At 46.6% G+C, this 17831-nt stretch overlaps 1 protein-coding gene across 1 annotated transcript in view; it reads right to left on the reverse strand.

Moving 5' to 3' along the window:
- PRKCB (protein kinase C beta) overlaps positions 1-17831 on the reverse strand; it is a 180830-nt gene that overhangs the window by 46069 nt on the left and 116930 nt on the right. The window contains 4 exon segments of the mRNA XM_033166417.1: positions 5175-5237; positions 5462-5553; positions 8012-8185; positions 14584-14730. Of these exon segments, the coding sequence (XP_033022308.1) occupies positions 5175-5237; positions 5462-5553; positions 8012-8185; positions 14584-14730 (476 nt within the window).

The following is a 17831-nucleotide window of genomic DNA, read 5'->3' on the forward strand; positions in this document are numbered from 1 at the left end:
TGAAGGAGTCATCCATTGAGTATTGGGCAACTCAGAACAGACAGAAGAAGGAACTTAGCACATAGCTAAGTTTCAAATTTCATAACAAGAAGATGCAGTGACTGGCCCAAACTGGACACATTCATGAAGAAGGCTATCAACGGTAGGGTTGCCATATTTTGAAGAGCAAAAAAAAGAGGACACATTTGCCGACATCTACTTTAAACTATGGATCTCCATGAAGACTCTCATCATGAAAAAGAGGACATGTCCTAGAAAAAGAGGGCATATGGCAACCCTAACGACGGCTACTAGTCATAGCGTGCCTCTGGATATCAGTTGCTAGGAATCACAGGAGGGAAGAGGACTGCAGTGCTCAGATCCAGTCCTCTGCTAGAAGGGATCTCACAGGGAAGCCATCTTGGTGAGGGTGTCCTCTACTTAAGGAGAAATAAACCTATACAGGGAGAACAGGAAAAGGGGGTCTTGTTCCCCACTGTGGCAATCCCTAGTGTATTTCTGTTTAAATGTAATTTACATCTAGATTAGCACATTTCACATTTAGATTAGCAAGCACATGCAAATTGTATGCAAATTGGTGCCCTTTCCCGTCTTGGGGTTTTTTGTGTGTTTTTTTTGAGTGGCGCATTTCCTTATTTCCTCTTTTTCAGGGTTGGCCACACTGTCACCCTCCCATCCTTCAGCTTTCCCTTTCACTGATGTGACTGCCTGCTTTGCATAAGTGAATTGATAGTTCTCCAAACTCCCTGCTGGGTTGTGGAGGCAGCACAGGGGATCCGTGGCTGTGGGATAGCTGGATTTCATACCCCTAAAGCTACATCCCCAAATTTGGGGGGGGGGGCGGCGGTGCAGGGAGGAGGTCTCCCAGATGGCTTAGGGGAGACAGGCAGGTGTTTGGAGAGGGAGGGGGAGTGCTGGAGCCTTGGAATGATCTGCTACTGCCAGGAGGCAAGTTTAAAGGGGGAGATCATTCCCTCCTTGTTGAGAACTCTCACTCTCTCACTCACCCATCTGCTGCTGCAAATGCAAGGCGGCAATTATGGGCAGAGACAGCCCTTTTTTAGGGGAAGGAGGAAGCGGTCCTTTTCTGCATCCAAGGAAAGTGGCAGTGAGCTTGTTTGGCTCTGGCAGGAAAGCAGCAACCATTGCTTTCCACCCATGATCAGCTACAGGGCACACCTAAATGTGTCCTGAGTAGATCCTCTTGATGAACAGTCTGAAGGACCCTGTGTGAAAGACAGGGAAGGAGAGATCTCTCAGTGTGAGAGGCTGGGAGAAGATAGGGATGCTCCCAGGGGACACACATATTTTTCCATCTGGGAGAAAAGTTAAGATACGTTTCTGAGAGAAGATCTTGTATTCGTCTATCTCTGCTCCTTTCTTTTTATTATTCTTTGTGTAGATCAGCTTGTCTTTTATTGTATTCTGAAAAGTGTTAATAAAACTCTATAAAGAAAGAAGAAGAATGACCCACTGAGTTCCATGACTTAGAAACCTAGAACTGTAAAGTTGGAAGTGACCCCAAGCGTCATTTAATCCAAACTGCAACGAAGGAATCACAGCTAAACAATCCTTGACAGATGGCCATCCAACCTGCTTAAAGCCCCAATGAAGTAAGTGTTAGAGATTTCAAAGTGCCTACGTGCAGAAAGTCAGCTTATCATCTGTAGCACTTACCAGTTGGCAGAAAGCCAAGATCTGCTCTCTCTCCAGACCCTTAGCAACGACCTGTGATTGGTCAATGAGTTCCTAAAGAATGAGCTCTGTGTGAGAGCTGGTGGTTAGTTGTTAGTGGTGTACTGAAGGTTGAGAGAGAGAGACAGAGAGGAGATTTTATGTTTTGTTTCTTTTATTTGTAAAGTCTGTACATAGTAACTTATGGATACTAGTTGCTTCAATAAATACTGTATATAGTTATCCAAGTGAGTTTGCTGAGTTCCTGCGTTGTGCTGTCCAGTTAATGCTCAACAGCCAGAAGCTTCAAGAAAACCTGCGGTTAACTCTGCTGTGTCCAGGACTACGTTATATTCCTGACACTAAATCTTAAGAGTAAGGTCCACCACCTTCCAAGGGAGTCTGCTCCACTGTTGAACAGCTCTTACCCTCCTGGTGTTTAGTTGGAATCTCCTTTCTTGTCATCTGCCATCTATCCTCTGGAGCAACAGAAAGCAAGCTGGCCAGTGAGGTTGGGGCCTGTTTGGTCTGTTCTCCAGGCCTCAACTGTTGATGGGCAACATCAACTCCATCCACGTACCACTCTCCCTTCTTTGAGTTGAACTTGGACCAGGCAACCTTCTGTAAAACAGGACATCTGGCCACCCGAGTTGTGGTTTCTGGCTCATGCAAGACCAGTTCATTGTGATAGCTTAGTGCTGCTGGTGTGTTTGATTGCTACATCATTGGCCAAAATCCAACACAGAGTCAGGCAACAACAAACATAAATCTGTGCTGGATTTAGACCACTAGTTTCAATTTATAACTGTTTTCGTTTGAATGTCTTGTGATGTTCGGTTTTTAGAATCTAAACACTTGTTTTGGGTCTCACTCATAATGCAACACAGAAAAGTTAAAAAAATAATAGAAACTAAAAACAAAATGCTGAATTTGCAGGCATACTGCAGATTTATCTGGCATTTCTACAATGGTTCCACGGGTTTAAAACATGACTTAATTTGTCTACAGTTATTTCCTTGATTCATTGGCTATTTTGCCCTGTTATTGCTTCAAAACCCAAAGGATATTGTCCAGTTCAGTAATGAAAGCCAAACAAATGCTATGCATATTTAAAGCATTCTGCAATTTCGTTTTTCTCAGGGAAAATAAATGAAAACAAGCATGAGTTATTCCTATGCACCCCCAAATAAGATTAAACCCTATATTGGAAATCAATCATATGGACTAGAAACTTGTTTTTTTAGTAAAAAACAACCCCCCTCAATTTTTGCACCCAGTATTTTTAGCTTGTACATGGAATAATGGCATGCAGACAAGCCTGGGTATCCCACTTCTTCCCAGCCCAACCCACTCCTGGAATGATTCCTGCAATTCCATAATGGTCCTTTTTTAGGGGGATGGAATAAGAAGGGACTTATTTGTGTGCCCCCCCCATGTGGGCGTCACCTTCTTTATGAGGCATGAATTCCTTCAGGATCAGTCCTTTGATCCTTTGATATGGCAGAAACACCCTCACCACCACCACCAAACAATGGGGGCAAAAATTACAGTGGGAATGTACATCTCAAGGTTGTCTGTTCTGCTCCACTAATAAAGAAAAATGCTCTTAATTGTCATCAAGCAACAGCAATTTCAAAACAGAAGAGGGGACTCCCCTCCCCACATGCACACCCAAGTGCTGCCAGAGCTGTCAGTCTTTAAGGTGACAGCTTCCTCCCTGCTGGGCATCACTAGAAGTAAAATCTCTGAGTGATGGATGGATGGTTAGTCCTTGTCTCCAGGGCCCCATAATTTGGAATTTCCACCAAACCTGTGCCAAAGTTTTGCAGTTTTTGTGCAGCTTTGTGCAGTGAAACCCTGCGTTTTGCAGTGCCCCACATACCAAGTAATTGACACATCAAACACAGGGTGGCACTGTGGTCTAAACCACTGAGCCTCTTGGGCTTGCCAATCGGAGTGTCGGCGGTTCAAATCCCCGCGATGGGGTGAGTTCCCGTTGCTCTGTCCCAGCTCCTGCCAACCTAGCAGTTTGAAAGCACGCCAGTGCAAGTAGATAAATAGGTACTACTCCGGCGGGAAGGTAAATGGCGTTTCCATGCACTCTGGCTTCCGGCACGGTGTTATGGTGAGCCAGAAGTGGTTTAGTCATGCTGGCCACATGACCTGGAAAGCTGTCTGTGGACAAACGCCGACTCCCTCGGCCTGAAAGCAAGACGAGTGCCGTACTCCATAGCCGCCTCTGACTGGACTTAACCATCCAGGGGTCCTTTACCTTTACTGTACAGTACTTAACATTAACTACAAACCCCAAAATTTGGGATCCTCTGCAATCCTGTGCCAAAGATTTGCAGTTGTTTAACAGCGTTTTATAGTGATAACCCCCACGTTTTGAAGCACCCCACAAACTGAGCAACTGATACATCAAACATGGGCAGAAACAGCTGGCTATTGCACTAACGCAGTAGCCAGCGACATGGATTTTGAATTCTTGGCGCTGTTTTCTGGGACAACAACATCATTTCACTGTACCTTTAAGAAGAAAGCTTTGCCTTCAATGGGGTACAGGCCAGGGGGGAATAAATGGAGACAACAGCATACAGAAGGCAGAGTAGAGCTTTCAGCAATGTGCCTTAGGCAGCAATCTTTTTTAAAAAAAAAAAAAAATCATAAATGCAGGTGACACCAGAACATCTTGATTTTTCATCTGTCAGATGTTGGGGTGGTGGTGCGATATGCTATGTCAAACATTTGCTCTCTCTCCCCCACAATTCCTGGTGGCTTTCCCCAGAGCCAGCCAGCTGTTTACAGGAGGGAGCTAATGCTGTTTGACGTTCTCCAAGGCTGCTGAGCATTTTTTTGGGGGGGGGCTACTCAAAGAGAAGAGGAAGAGGGGGAGTGAAATCAGGGGTGTGTGGGATAATGCCTTCTGCATAGATTACTGCTCTGGGCACCCTAGCAGCCAAGAGCCTTCCAAAGCCATGTCCTGGAATGTTTAGCAGCCAAACAGCAAATGGCAGGTTTTTACAGCAAGACTCCAGACAAATCACTTCTGAAGTGCCAGCTTTATGTGTCAATGATGAGGCAGCGCTGGGCCCTCCCCGCACTGCGAGCTGCCAGCCGTGGCTTGTCAAGCAAACGGAGATTTAAGACCACGAGCAAAGGGAAGCCTCAAAGATGCTTGATCAGCCGGCTTCCCTACAGAAGCCAGGAAGGGGGGTGGGGGTGGGGTGGAAAAACACACAAAACACCACATTTGTTCGCAAGGCACTGGCATTCGGAAGCCTTTGGCTCTGCTTGCTGGAAATGCACTCCAAGGACGATGGCCAAATGGCCACCCGAAAGGCAAGCTGGTGGCTTTTTTAGAGCACCAGGAACCACGTCTCCATGCGGAAAGCCTTGAATGCACACCCTCAATGCCAATCGCCCGTCAAACAGGAGGGGAGGTGCTGCTGCTGCTGCTGACTTTCTAGAAGCCGGAGAGAGAAAGCATGCCCACCTACCGATAAATGATTCCTTTGTTATGTAAGAAGAACAGGCCAATGGCTATCTCAGCTGCGTAGAACCTGCAAGTAAAGATTAGAGAAGAAGAAGAAGGGTGATAACGAAGGGAGGCGAATGGAAACGGAAAGCTTTGCTATCTAATTACAGCACAGGGAATCCAGTGTGGAGGGAGAAAGTCCATCCGCCTGCCCCCCCCATAACCCAAGGGAGACCCTTTGTCCCTGGGGCCCCCAATCCATGTTTGACCTCTTAGCCTGAGCTTTATATTAGGGAGCATCCAACTTACACAGCGTGGGGCTCCTTAAACCTTCCAACCTGTTGAATCTGGTACATGAGATCGCCGCCGTTCACATACTCCATGACGAAATACAAGCGGTCCTAGAGAAGGGGAGGAGAGGAGAGGAGAGAGACGTGAAATGTAACAAAAGCCTGGAGGCGGCTAGTGCCCGTTGGGACTGGTAGGGCAGGAGGCAAGGAGGCCAGCAGCAGGTGGCGCCAGAGCGAACGACAAGCAGAGGCTGAGTGCTACAAGCGGCTACACTGAGACTAAGGAGGAGGAAGCTGGCAGCCAGGGAAACCCTCTAATGGATTGTAAGTAAGACAGCAGGCAGGTGGGTGTTGCCTGGGTGCAGAGTAGGGTTGCTGGGGCAGTGCCCCATTAGCCCTAATGTCCTGCAAATCACCCAGAGAACAGTCAGCAGATCCCAGTCTACCTGTATTAATGAAAAACTCATACTCTCTCTCTCTCTCTCTCTCTCTCTCTCTCTCTCTCTCTCTATATATATATATATATATAAATATTAAGAGAATGGTAAGAATGAATAATTTGGATTGAGGCAGAAGTGTATGTATAAGGTGGGGTAAGTTTGTTTTCTTGCTCTAAATTGCCCATTCTGGAACTGCTGGATGTCCCAAAGGGCTAAACACACAGGCGCCTCTATATGTTTAGTTGCACATACACAGCAACACAGATCCCACTTTCCTTTTAGCAGCTCAAACTTTTTGTATGTTTTAAAGCATTCATTTCCCCCCTCAAATTTATTGTTTCACCTTTTTGTAAATTGCTTTGAGGGTTTGTTTTTTAACCATCAAGCAGTGTATAGATTTTATGAAATAAATAAACAAATAAGTCAGCACACATGCCCCCCGCTCCCCATTTTATCATTCACAACAACCCTATGTTGAGAGATAGTGACCAGTCACTCAGCGAGCTTCAGAGCTGAGTGGGGATTTGAGCTGATTCCTTCTCCATCTCTACATTGGAGAGCTGTTGCTGCCAGCCAGTGTGGACAATACTGAGCTAGATGAATCAAGGTCTCAGGGGGGGGGGAAGCCAGCTCCCTGCAGTCTTTGTTTTGACTGTGGAGGCTCTCTGATCTCCTTTGGGGGGGGGGAAAGATGGTGCACACATTTAATCCACTCTCATTTTATCCGGGATCAGGAGGGTCACTCGGGAGCAGGTGAAAGGCAAATCCAGAGGCCCCAAAACACCTGGGCATAAAAGTTAATTCTCTCTCCCTTTGAGATGAAGATTTGAGATTTTCATCCTTGCCAGCAAATGGAAAGAGCAGCTCTGGCTGAGGCTGCTCTCCTCCAAATCAAAGCGCTTTGTACTCAGCACCTGATAATACCCTCTGCTACAAATTTTGATTACGTTACCAATATGATTACCGCTAAGCTACAGGCAGGTCTCCGGGAACTAATCCTCTGCCGACACACTTCAGATGTCAGAAAGAGAGACGTGCAAAAGGAAAAGCTTCACTGCATGCAGGAGTTTCATTAGCGAGCGCAGAGAAGGGCCCAGCCCCACTTGCCTTCCGCTGCAGCAAAACGCCTTTTGCAAAGCCAAATGGCTGGCTGACATTTCAGTGTAATCCTCCAAGCTCATTGTAGGAAGCCTGAAAGGACGGGCCTTGCGCTGTGCCTATCGCTGCCTCCTCCCCTCTTCCTTATCTGCAGCCAGCCCCAAACAGTTGTGGAAGCAAAGACTGCTCCTTTGCAAGCGGTTCCCCCCCCCCAATACCTCTGTTTATTTTGGACCGGATATTCCTGATGATTCATTGCTTTAGGGCAGATGGCCACAATCTGGTGCCCTTCAGCTGTTTTTGGAGTTCAACTCCCACCAACCCCAGCCAGTAGAGCCACGTGGTCCCTTCTTCACCTCTTTTCCTTCTTTAGTCCTCCTTATGGCCACAGCCTCTGTCCTTGCCTTCCAGCGCTCTGCCCTGGACTCCCTTAGCCCCCACCATCTACTGAGCACCCCAACATATCATCTCCAGCTACTCTTCCTGCCAGCAAGACACAGTTCCTCCCATCTCTCCTAAGCTTCCCCATGTTGTCCATTATTGCTTGGGGGCTCTGGGATCAAGGCAAGGATGCTCTCTGTTCAGCTGAGATCAGGGGCTTCCAAACTGTGGTCCATGGACCACGTGGTTCTTCTAGGAAGATGAGTGACTGCAGTGGCTACTCTGTGGTTCTTGGAACCTGGTGTTCCACCCAGAAATTGAGTTAGATGGATGGGGTGGATGGAGGGGAGTTTGTTGGAGATATGGCAGGAGTAAAGGAGGAGGACCTTGAAAGGAGTGGAGAGGATTAGCAGCACAGTTAATGGGAGGCATTTAATCTTGATTCAATTACAAATCACCTAGCATCCAGCACAGCTCACTGCAATTTCTTCAACAGACAGAAAAACCATTAAGTGGTCCGCCAAGACCCTCAGCAATTTTCAAGCAGTCCATGCGGGGAGTAGGGGGTGGGGGCTGGAGTGTGAGAACTGCTGGCTTGGAAACTGTGCAGGATCTAGGGCAGAAGTGTGTGAGCGTATAGGGATCCTTACCATGGTTTGGAAGCAAGAATGAAGCTGTGTTAGGAACGGGGGCTTCCCGGCCAGAGCGAGCACCCGCTTCTCCACCATGGTGCATTCCACATCGTCGTCTTGGATGACCACGTCCTTCTTGAGGATCTTCACAGCGTAGAGCTCGTCGGTCCCTTTCCTTTCAGAGAGCATCACCTGGAGGAAGACAAAGGTGGTCACAAGGGAGATGGAGAACGAGCAGACCTCCTGGGCTGGTGCTTTGGCTGCTACTCTGCATGCCAAAGTAACAACATCATGAGAGGGGTGGGGAGGTCCTTGGAAGCCTTGCAGGAGAAGGACTGTGAGCAACATCATGGGAGGGGTCTTCCTAGGACCAAGGTGGAACTGTCAAGTAGCCTTGTCATTTTTGCTGTCGGGTGTTATTAATGTAATCTTGTTCTTTCTAGAGTCCTGAAACCTAGTTGTTGTTTTGCCTGTTGTTATGCTTGATATAGAGTTGTTGTTTTGTCGTGTTATTACAAAATTGTTTTGCAGCGTTTGATTCGGAAATGCGTTCCTGTTGTCTTGGTTGTAAGTCCCTTTGAACGTGACTTTGTGTGCGGGATATATATATATATATACAGCGTACAAATAAAATGATGAATTTGTTTTATATTTATTTGCGCACAGCAGGTGCTTTACCACAGAGCTACTGCTTCCCACTAAAAGTATTGCAAGATGCTGGTCCTCATGGTTCGGATGTCATCTGCCACAGAGCTGGCACTCAGCAGCTCTGTCCGATGTTCTGAATTACTATGACATTATTGAATTGCATTCATTCCTTCGTTGTTTGCTTTATTTATACGCTGCTGTGCTTGATATTATAGTGATTGTAATGCTTGCTGTGTTTTTTTAATGCTATGGTGAATATTGTGAGCTGCTTTGAGCTCAACGTTTGTTGTTGCAAAAGCAGAATACAAATATAAAATCAACTCAAAATCCAATAAAGCGGCGCTGAGCTATGGCCCTTTCCCAAAGACACAGGAACATAGGAAACTGCCTGATACTGAGTCAGAGCCTTGATTCATCCACACCATTGGTCCATCTACACTGACTGGCAGTGGCTCTCCAGGGTTTCGGGCAGGTTCCTTCCCACCCCTACCTGGAGATGCCACTGCGGACTGAACCCAAGAACTTCTGCATGCAAAGCAGGTGCTCTACTACTCCAGCACGTCCTTCTGTGAGTGGGATTGAAGAAGTTCACCCATGCCCATTTGGCAACCCCTCGCCTGCCGATTTGGCTGCCCCGCAAGCCAGCCCACCCATCTCCCCCTGTGTGGAATAACTTGTCCCCCTAATATTTTAAACCAGTTGTGGCAAGCTGCAGATTTATTTATTACAATAAACCCAAGCCGCAGAGATTCCTGCCAACATAATTTTCTGTCGTTAATCAAATCAAGCCGAAGGAAGGCTCCCGAAAAATGCCAACAACACGCTGCCAGTTATTAAGATACATTGCTTCAATTTGTTGCGGGATTGCTTTGGAAATCAACCAGCCACCTCCTCCTCCCCTCCCCCCCATCCCCCCCCCCCGCCGCTGCCAACCTGCTCACTGGCTTGTGGTGTTCAAAATGGACGTCATATTCCCTGGAAATGGATTGTTTTGCCACACAAGTCGATTGCCACCTTGGTAGGGGTGATTTCTGGACCACCTCACCTGACTTTGATCCACTCTGCCCCAGGATCCTTCTAATCTGCAATGTCACATTCAGCCCGCGCCTATGACCTCTGAGCCTGCTCACCTGCTCCTCTGGACAGGTAGGTCTAGAGCAGATTCCTGGTCTTGCCTTTGACCTGGGCAACTCTCATGCTTCATGGGCTCCGACTGGCTCCTAGGCCTGGTGCCCCCTTCTTGCATTTTACTTATTCTGCAGTCTTATTTACTTATAGGCAATTCATACTCAATCAGGGAAATGGCATATTCATTCAGTAACACAAGTACTCCCATATTCAACACCACAAGTTAATAAAAGTTAAAGGCAAATGCTGAAACAAAAATTAAAACTCTAAAGCTGCAAAATAACCCCACTTGCCTGGGAGTCAGGCCCCTTGAGTTTAATACTTCTGAGGAGGCCTCCCATACAGTGGAGACTGGGGGAATTGTGGCCCTGTAGGGGTGCACAGAAGCATAGAATTGTAGAGTTGGAAGGGATCCCAAGGGTCTTCTAGCCCAACCCTCTGCAAGGCAGGGATCACAGTTGAAGAATCCATGACACGATTCTTTGTTGGACTCCAGCTCAGTTGGTAAAGCATGATTCTCTTAATCACGGAGTCATGGGTTCAAGCCCCAGGTTGAGCAAAAGATTGCTGCATTGCATGGGTTGGGCTAGGTGAGCCTTCTGGTCCCTTCCAACTCTACGATTCTGTGATTCTATGAACTCCTGCCAGCCCCTGCAGCCACCAGGGTCAATAATGAGGCATGATGGGAGTTGGAGTCTGACAACATATGGAGGGTCATAGAGGTTCTGCATCTTTGCTTTAAAGCTACAAAAATCTAATACAGCATCAGATGAAATCAATATGCCCAAGTCCAGGCAAATTTATGGAAACTACAGAAAATAATATTCAGTGATCTTTAAAGTGGTACAATGGGACAGTACACCAGGCTGTTAATCAGAAGGTTGGTGGTTCAAGCCCACCCAGGGACAGCTGTGGGCAGGATTCCCTTTCAACTCTGCAATTCTATGATTGCATGATCTACAAAAAAATAATTTTAAAGATTTTTAAGATTGAAAAGACGAGCCAATCTTTTAGTGCATTGCATTATGGGAAAATAAAGATGGCTGTGCAGCTGAGGGAACTACCCATCCAGATAGGAGAAATCCTAGTACAGCAACCTACCCAGGGCCCCTGAAAGTTCTGGAGCTGTCTGTGGGCCCTAAACAATTTGTTCAAAGTACAGCTTGGGAATTGCAGACAGTGTTTCACAGCTCTATAGTGGCACCTAGTGACCAAAAACAAGCATTACAGCACATACAAAAGAGAGGGAAAACACCACCATTGGTTATCATTCAGAAATTCAGCATTCCCCCCCCCCCCAAATACGCACATATACTGCCAGAGGTCCACTCCAAACCAACAAAACAAACCACAGAATGAAAACCTCATGTATCACCTTATAAGTCTTTTGTCCTGTGGACTGGATGGCAGCTTTGGTGTGTGGGGAGGTGATTTTAAATGGGGGGAAATAACCTGGGGGGGAGGGGGAATTATATAACCCCCTCCCTGCAGCCCTAATCCAAATCAGCACTTTTTGATGCCCCACGCCCCAAAGCTGGTACCAACAGCCATGCAGGTTCCAAACTCATGAATCCTGCATCACGTCCAGTTTGGCCTTTAGACTGTCTGGCAATGAGATACATTCAAGAAAGAAATTGGATGTGTTGGGAGAACATTCCCCGGAGTGTAAAACACAAAAATTAAAATCGATTACATTTCAAGATGAAAGCAGTCCCCGGAGAGCAGGCTCCAGTCACTGTAAATAATTCTCTAATGGTTCCCCAACGCTGCTCAGGCAATCGAATTTGGCTCCTGAAGGGTGAACATCTCCCAACAGATGGGGAGACAGTGCCCAGGGCTGGTGTGAGCACTGTTCTCTGCTTTGCAACCTCTACAAGAGAGGAAGAGGCAGCAATTTCCTGGAGTGCAGAATTAAATGGGGGGGTGGGTGGGAGAGGCTGCCGGGGGCTTGCTACAGCTGCCCATGTTTCATGCAGTAGCCTTTGTACAGCTTGCAAATGTGCGGCGTCATGCAGGCGGAAAGCCAAACCATTTCACACCACAGCAAAAGACAAGAAAAGACCCCATGCTTCGGCACCCAAAGAGAGATACTGGCGAACAGCACAATTTACTCACGAGAAGTAACTCGCACGAGGCAAGAAGCAGGAGGCTTTGGACAATGCTCAGTCGGTGGAGCATGAGACTCTTAATCTCAGGGTTGTTGGTTCATGCCCCACACTGAGCAAAAGATTCCTGCATTGCAGGGGGTTGGACTAGATGACCCTCGTGGTCCCTTCCAGGTCTACAATTCTATGATTCTATGTCTGGACAGAAAGCCCCGCCAGGCAGCTGCATTCAACTTGGGGTACAAAGGTAGGAATGCAAGAGCCTCAAAAGAGCCTGCTGGATCAGGCCAAAGGGGGCTGAACCCAGTGTTGCATCCTGGTCTCGCATATCCCAAAACTGCATACCCCCAAAAAAGTGCACATTAGGGGGAAAAGTGGTTTAAAATGATCATTTTTAATCTCTTCATTAAATTGGACATTAAACATGCTTTCAATATGTATATTTTCATGACTCGGCCCAGATGTTGCTCTTTAAAGTGGGAAGCCCAAGGAAGAGATTATGTACAAATTCAGCCTTACTGAAGCGAACAGGAGGCTAGAAATGAACCTATATTTTTAAAGAGTTTTTGTAATAAAAATATATGGATGAAAATGTATATGGAATTAGACTTATATGTGTAGGTGTGTTTAATGTGTATTTGTTCTATGTGTATGTATATGTATATGTATGTATATGTAAGTTTGTATTTTGATTAATAAAATTATTTTTTTTAAAAAAAAGATCATTTTTTCCCTGAGGTCCTTTTTTAAAAATTGCAAATTCCCACAGAAATGCAACGAACTGAAATTTACCAGAAGATAGGGGGAAAGAGGCATCGAGACACACTGCAATTGACAGAGCTGCTTTGAAAATGGTTGCAAGCTGCAGCCTCTCGCTGCCCTTAGTCCTGTTGCAGAGAGAATAGTGCTGCCCCCCTGAAGGGGCAATGAAAAGAGAAGAGTCTTCCTGGACCCACTGTCCTCATCATCACTGTCACCCCAGAAGACACTCTCAAAGCAGCTGTTGTTTCTCCTTCCTTGCACAAGACGGGAACCTCTAATTTGATTGATCCTCTCCATCCCCTCTCTGGGCCTGCGAGGCTTTCCAATGCAATAAAATCAGTGGCCAGGTTTGCGCCATCTCCACCGAGACTCCTATCTAGCTTTGCCTGACTCTCTTCGGCTAAGTGAGGGGAATGCTAATCTTGCAGATGCAGCCTCTGGTGCCAAAGTGTTAACTGCTTGGCTCCCAAGTCAGGCTGTTCTTTGAAATATGCTCTACCAGCAGCAGGGCACAGGGCTGGCCGTGGGGGAATCAGCGAATGGAGGAGAGTTAAGCATGGAAACCTGACAGGCTTCTGTCAAATAGCTGCTGAAGAGCTTGCAAGGTGCAGCAAATTCTCAGCGACACTTTACATCATCTGGGAAGCTCCCCACAACCGCCACTTGCAAAATGGCCGCGGTCCTCTGACCTGTGCTGCCTGGCCTCAGGATAGAAGTGAAGTTCATACAAGCTTGCTTCCTTGCCCTCCTCCTCCTCCTCCTCCTCCTCCTCCTCCTCCTCCTCCTCCTCCTCTCTGCCTAGCCCCCAAGACACTTTCAAACCAGGAAGGTGACTTCCCCTTCACATTCCTATTCTGACCTTTGAATTGGGGGCTGTGTACACCAAGATAGCTCAGTTGGTGGAGCTTGAGACTCTTAACCTTAGGGTCATGGATTCGAGTCTCACGTGGGGCAAAAGGATTCCTGCGTTGCAGGGAGTTGAGCTAGATGACCCTTGTGGTCCCTTCCAGCTCTATGTTCCTATGGCCATGCCTTTGAAGCACATGGCTTCACAAGAAGAGCCCCGCTGGATCAGGCCAATGGCCCATCTAGTCCAGCATCCGGTTCTCGCTGTGGCCAACCAGATGCCACAAGCAGGAGTGGAGCACAAGAACCCCCTCCCACGCTGCAATTCCCAGCAACTGGGATTAAAAAGCATTGCTGCCTCTGACTGCAAAGGCACAGTATAGCCATTGTGGCTAGTAGTCACTGCTAGCCCTCTTATCCTCCATGAATTTGTCCAGTCCTCTTTTAAAACCATTAAGTTGGTGGCCATCCCTGCACATGGCTCCCCCCAAAGAATCCCGGGAACTGTTGTTTGCTAAGGGTGCTGGGAACTGTAGTTCTGTTAGGGTGTAAACTACAGTTCCCAGCATTCTTTGAGGGAAGGCGTGTGCTTTAAATGTGTGGTGTGGACATGTGGCTGGTGCCTCCACAAAAAATGTCTATGCTGCAGCGCTAGGATTCTCATGAGACTTTATTCGTGAAAGGATCTATCAGATCTTCAAGGGCTCACCTTAAAGCCTTGTGGCATGGCTGCAGTTTATACGAACACAGGAAGCCATGTTACACTGAGTCAGGCCATTGATCCATGCATCTACATATTCATTCATTCGCTCTAAAATTTATATTCTCCTTGTAAGGCTCCACCGGGCTCTCGAAGCCACTCGTATGAAAATTCATAATCAAGCATCAAATCACCATTAAAACCCAAAGCATCATCAGTTAAAACAGTCACTCAACAATGATTACAGTACAGCAGAAAGAATATTTAATTGCCTCACTCCTCTCCTCAGACACCAAAAGCCTTCCTAAGCAGAAAAAAGGCTTTTGAACCTTTTAACCAGCTTTCTTGAAGCCAGGAGACATCCGACCAGGCAGAGGTGCTGGGAACATCAAGCCACACACCTTTCCAAAGCTGCCTTTGCCCAGCACCATAAGGAAATTGAAGTCCGACAGTTTCATCCGGTCGCGGCTGCCGTTGTTGTCGAATTTGGAGATGGCATTGGCTGCTTTGTCCTCCGCAGCCTTTGCTCCTGGGCCGATCCTGGCTCTCTTAAAAAAGAAAAGAAATTAATTTATTGATTTATTTCCCCTCTCAAAAAGGGCAGTGAAAATATGAGACAACCTTGGCGTCCCAAATATTTTGGACTAAGCTGTCACAGCCATCTTGGAGGAGATTGGCAGTCTCACTGCAGCTTCAGTGAATTAAATCAAAAAGGATCATTCAAGTGATCTACACAAGCTAATCTCATGGATGCAAACTCAAATGATTTCACAAGCAGCCTTGACTGCACCTAGCTGCGCCTGCTCTCCTGGGTGGATTTTTCATTCATACCCCATACAAATTCTCACCTCAAAACATTCTTGTTCCATCCCTGTTCACTCAGACTTTGACAATCGCTGACAACCCGTGTCCGAGAGAGCCAAACAGACAAGCAAATCACTACTTTTCCGTCAACCTGGCATAGTCTCATTGCACATGCAACATCAAGAGAACATGGCTAATGGCCTCTGAGAACACATGACAACTTGTGAAATGATACTTTTGTTTAAAAACTGCAATGACTTAAAAGCTAAACGTAATTAAAGAGACGTTTGGTGCTTCTGTGGTGAGCATGGGTGAATATTGACGTTTGCTTCTGGTATAAATAAGTGACAACAATAAAATATTTGGGGGAGAAATACTATGATGATTGCAGCTCGTGCACACATGATCCTAGCCAGTGCTTTTTTTCTGGGGGGGGGGACGCTGGGGTACGAATACCCCTAAACATTTTGTGGATCTAAGTTTGGCCTCATTGAGGGGCAGTATTTCAATAAGAGTGGGAAAATGAGAGTACCCCTAAACATTTTTTTAAGGAAAAAAGCATTGATCCTAGCTCTTTGAATTACCGGTATCCTGCACTGATCCTCAGCTGCAAGTTCTAGAACTTCTTTCTTTTTTAAAAAAGAAAAGGAAAGCAACACTTCCTTGGACATAAAGGCATGTCCCACAATGGCAAAAAGGTAGTGATTCCACCTTTGAAAGAAGTTTGAATGAAAATGTTTGTGTCCGATATGGATGGCGGTTGATCAAGCATGCTTTGCAAAAGGGGCAAACAATGCTTATTCTGTCTGCAATTTCCAATCCCTGCCGACTGTTAAATAGGAGCTTTGCCGGAAGAATGGTGAACAATCACATCCCTCGTGCAAAGCCTTCCCTTCCCCACCGCAGTCTGGTGGCTAACTAATTCACCGGAGCACAATTTGTTAAACAACACACGCGCACAGAGACAGAGCTATCTCACAATTTATTCGTTTTAATTTCTGAAAAAAATATGTCACATTGGAGGAGCCTGCCCAGAGCTCAGCCTAGCATGAAATTCCATTAAGCCGATTCCAGTGGTTTAATTGGGGCAGCTGCTCCGAGCGCAAGAGAGAAGGTTTGCACGGCAGCCACAAAAGAGGCTTCCCGGTGTCACCTGGTGGGGGGGGGCAAGGCTCCCTCTGCTACCAAAAACGCCGCTGGAGAGCTGGAATGCAGAATGAAATTGGCAGATGCAATGCTCCTTTCGTGCAAAGAGCCAGTAGCAGGGTCCAATTCATTCCAGAATCCCCTTGCCCTGCGGTGTTTTCACCTGGAGCTAACAACCTGGGACTAGTTTACCTGTGAGATCAGATTACCGCACCTGTGCCCCCTTGACCACTTCAATCTGCAGAACTGGCACTGTCCACAGGTGCCACATAATACCCAGTCCACATTTGTAAGAACTCCATCTTTGAGTGTGGAAGCACCTAAACTTTGGAACTCCCTGCTGATTGATAGCAGACAGGCACCTTCATTGTATTCTTTTTGGTGCCTGCTAAAATCATCTATGCTTAGACAAGCCTACCCAGTTTTTTTAGAAAGTTGATGCATGTTTTAATCTGTTTTGGTCTACAGTCGTACCTTGGAAGTCGAACGGAATCTGTTCTGGAAGTCAGTTAGACTTCCATAACGTTCGGAAACCAAAGCTCCTGCAGCCAACTGGAAGCCACGGAAGCCGCATCAGACATTTGGCTTCCAAAAACCATTTGAAAACTGGAACACTCACTTCTGGGTTTCGATCACTCTGGAGCCGATTTGTTCGACAACTAAGGTGTTCAACAACCAAGGTACGACTGTATTGTTATTTTAACTTTTTGAAAGTCTTAAATTGTTATTAATTCTTATTGATAATCTTATTTTTTGTATCTTTTCATTTTTCTTGTAAACAGCGTTTTTCTTCCCAATCAGGCAGAGTAAATTTTATGAAATAAATAAATTCTGAGATATTGGATGAAGGAACAGATCTATCCCAAGCATCACACATAAGCTTCCTGTTCCTCTAAGCATGGTGCTAAGAGTCAAGGCCTTGTGCTGCAAGTCCACAGTTCCTTACTTTAGAGGAGTGTGGCCCCGAGTCACATCTCTTGTCCACCACCTTCCGGGGGAGTCCATTCCCCTGGCAAACAGCTCTTACCATCAGAAGGTTCTTTCTAAGGTTTAGTAGGAATCTCCTTCCCTGTTATTGAATCCGTTGGTTCAGATCCTCCCCTCTGGAGCAGCAGAAAACAAGCTCGCCCTGTCTTCAACGTAACAGCCCTTCAGATATTTGAAAATGGCTATCCTGACGACTCTCAGTCTTCTCATCTCCAGGCTAAACAGACCCAACTCCCTCAACCGTTCCTCATCAGGCTTGGTTTCCAGACCCTTGAGCAACTTGGCTACGCTCCTCTGCACACCTTGCAACTTGTGAACCTCCTGTGGGATGTAATCCACTGAGAGCAGTCAAATACAACATTCCTTGTTTTGCTAGAGTGGACGTGCAAGGGAATGCTTGGTCCAGCCAGTCAAAACTTCTTGTTCCTCCTGGCCTGGAGCATCCTTCCTTGCATGTGACTAGTGGGTGGACATGATCTTTCCAGACCTGGTAAAAGGCCAAGGCATGCTGCCACTCTCTCTCTCTTTGCCATCTTCCTTTCGTCCTGCAAACATCTTGGACTGCTAGCCTGCAGTCTCCCCAGGTCATCTCCCATATGGGGTAAACCCGTTTGTGTATGCTTGTAACTTTGTGCTCTGCCCGATTGTGAGTAAACTTTCTTCTTATTGCTTATGAATAAGACTGTGGTGTCTTTATTCTTTTAGGAGGGAT

This window comes from Lacerta agilis, chromosome 13 (genome assembly GCF_009819535.1).
Source record: "Lacerta agilis isolate rLacAgi1 chromosome 13, rLacAgi1.pri, whole genome shotgun sequence".
NCBI lineage: Eukaryota > Metazoa > Chordata > Lepidosauria > Squamata > Lacertidae > Lacerta > Lacerta agilis.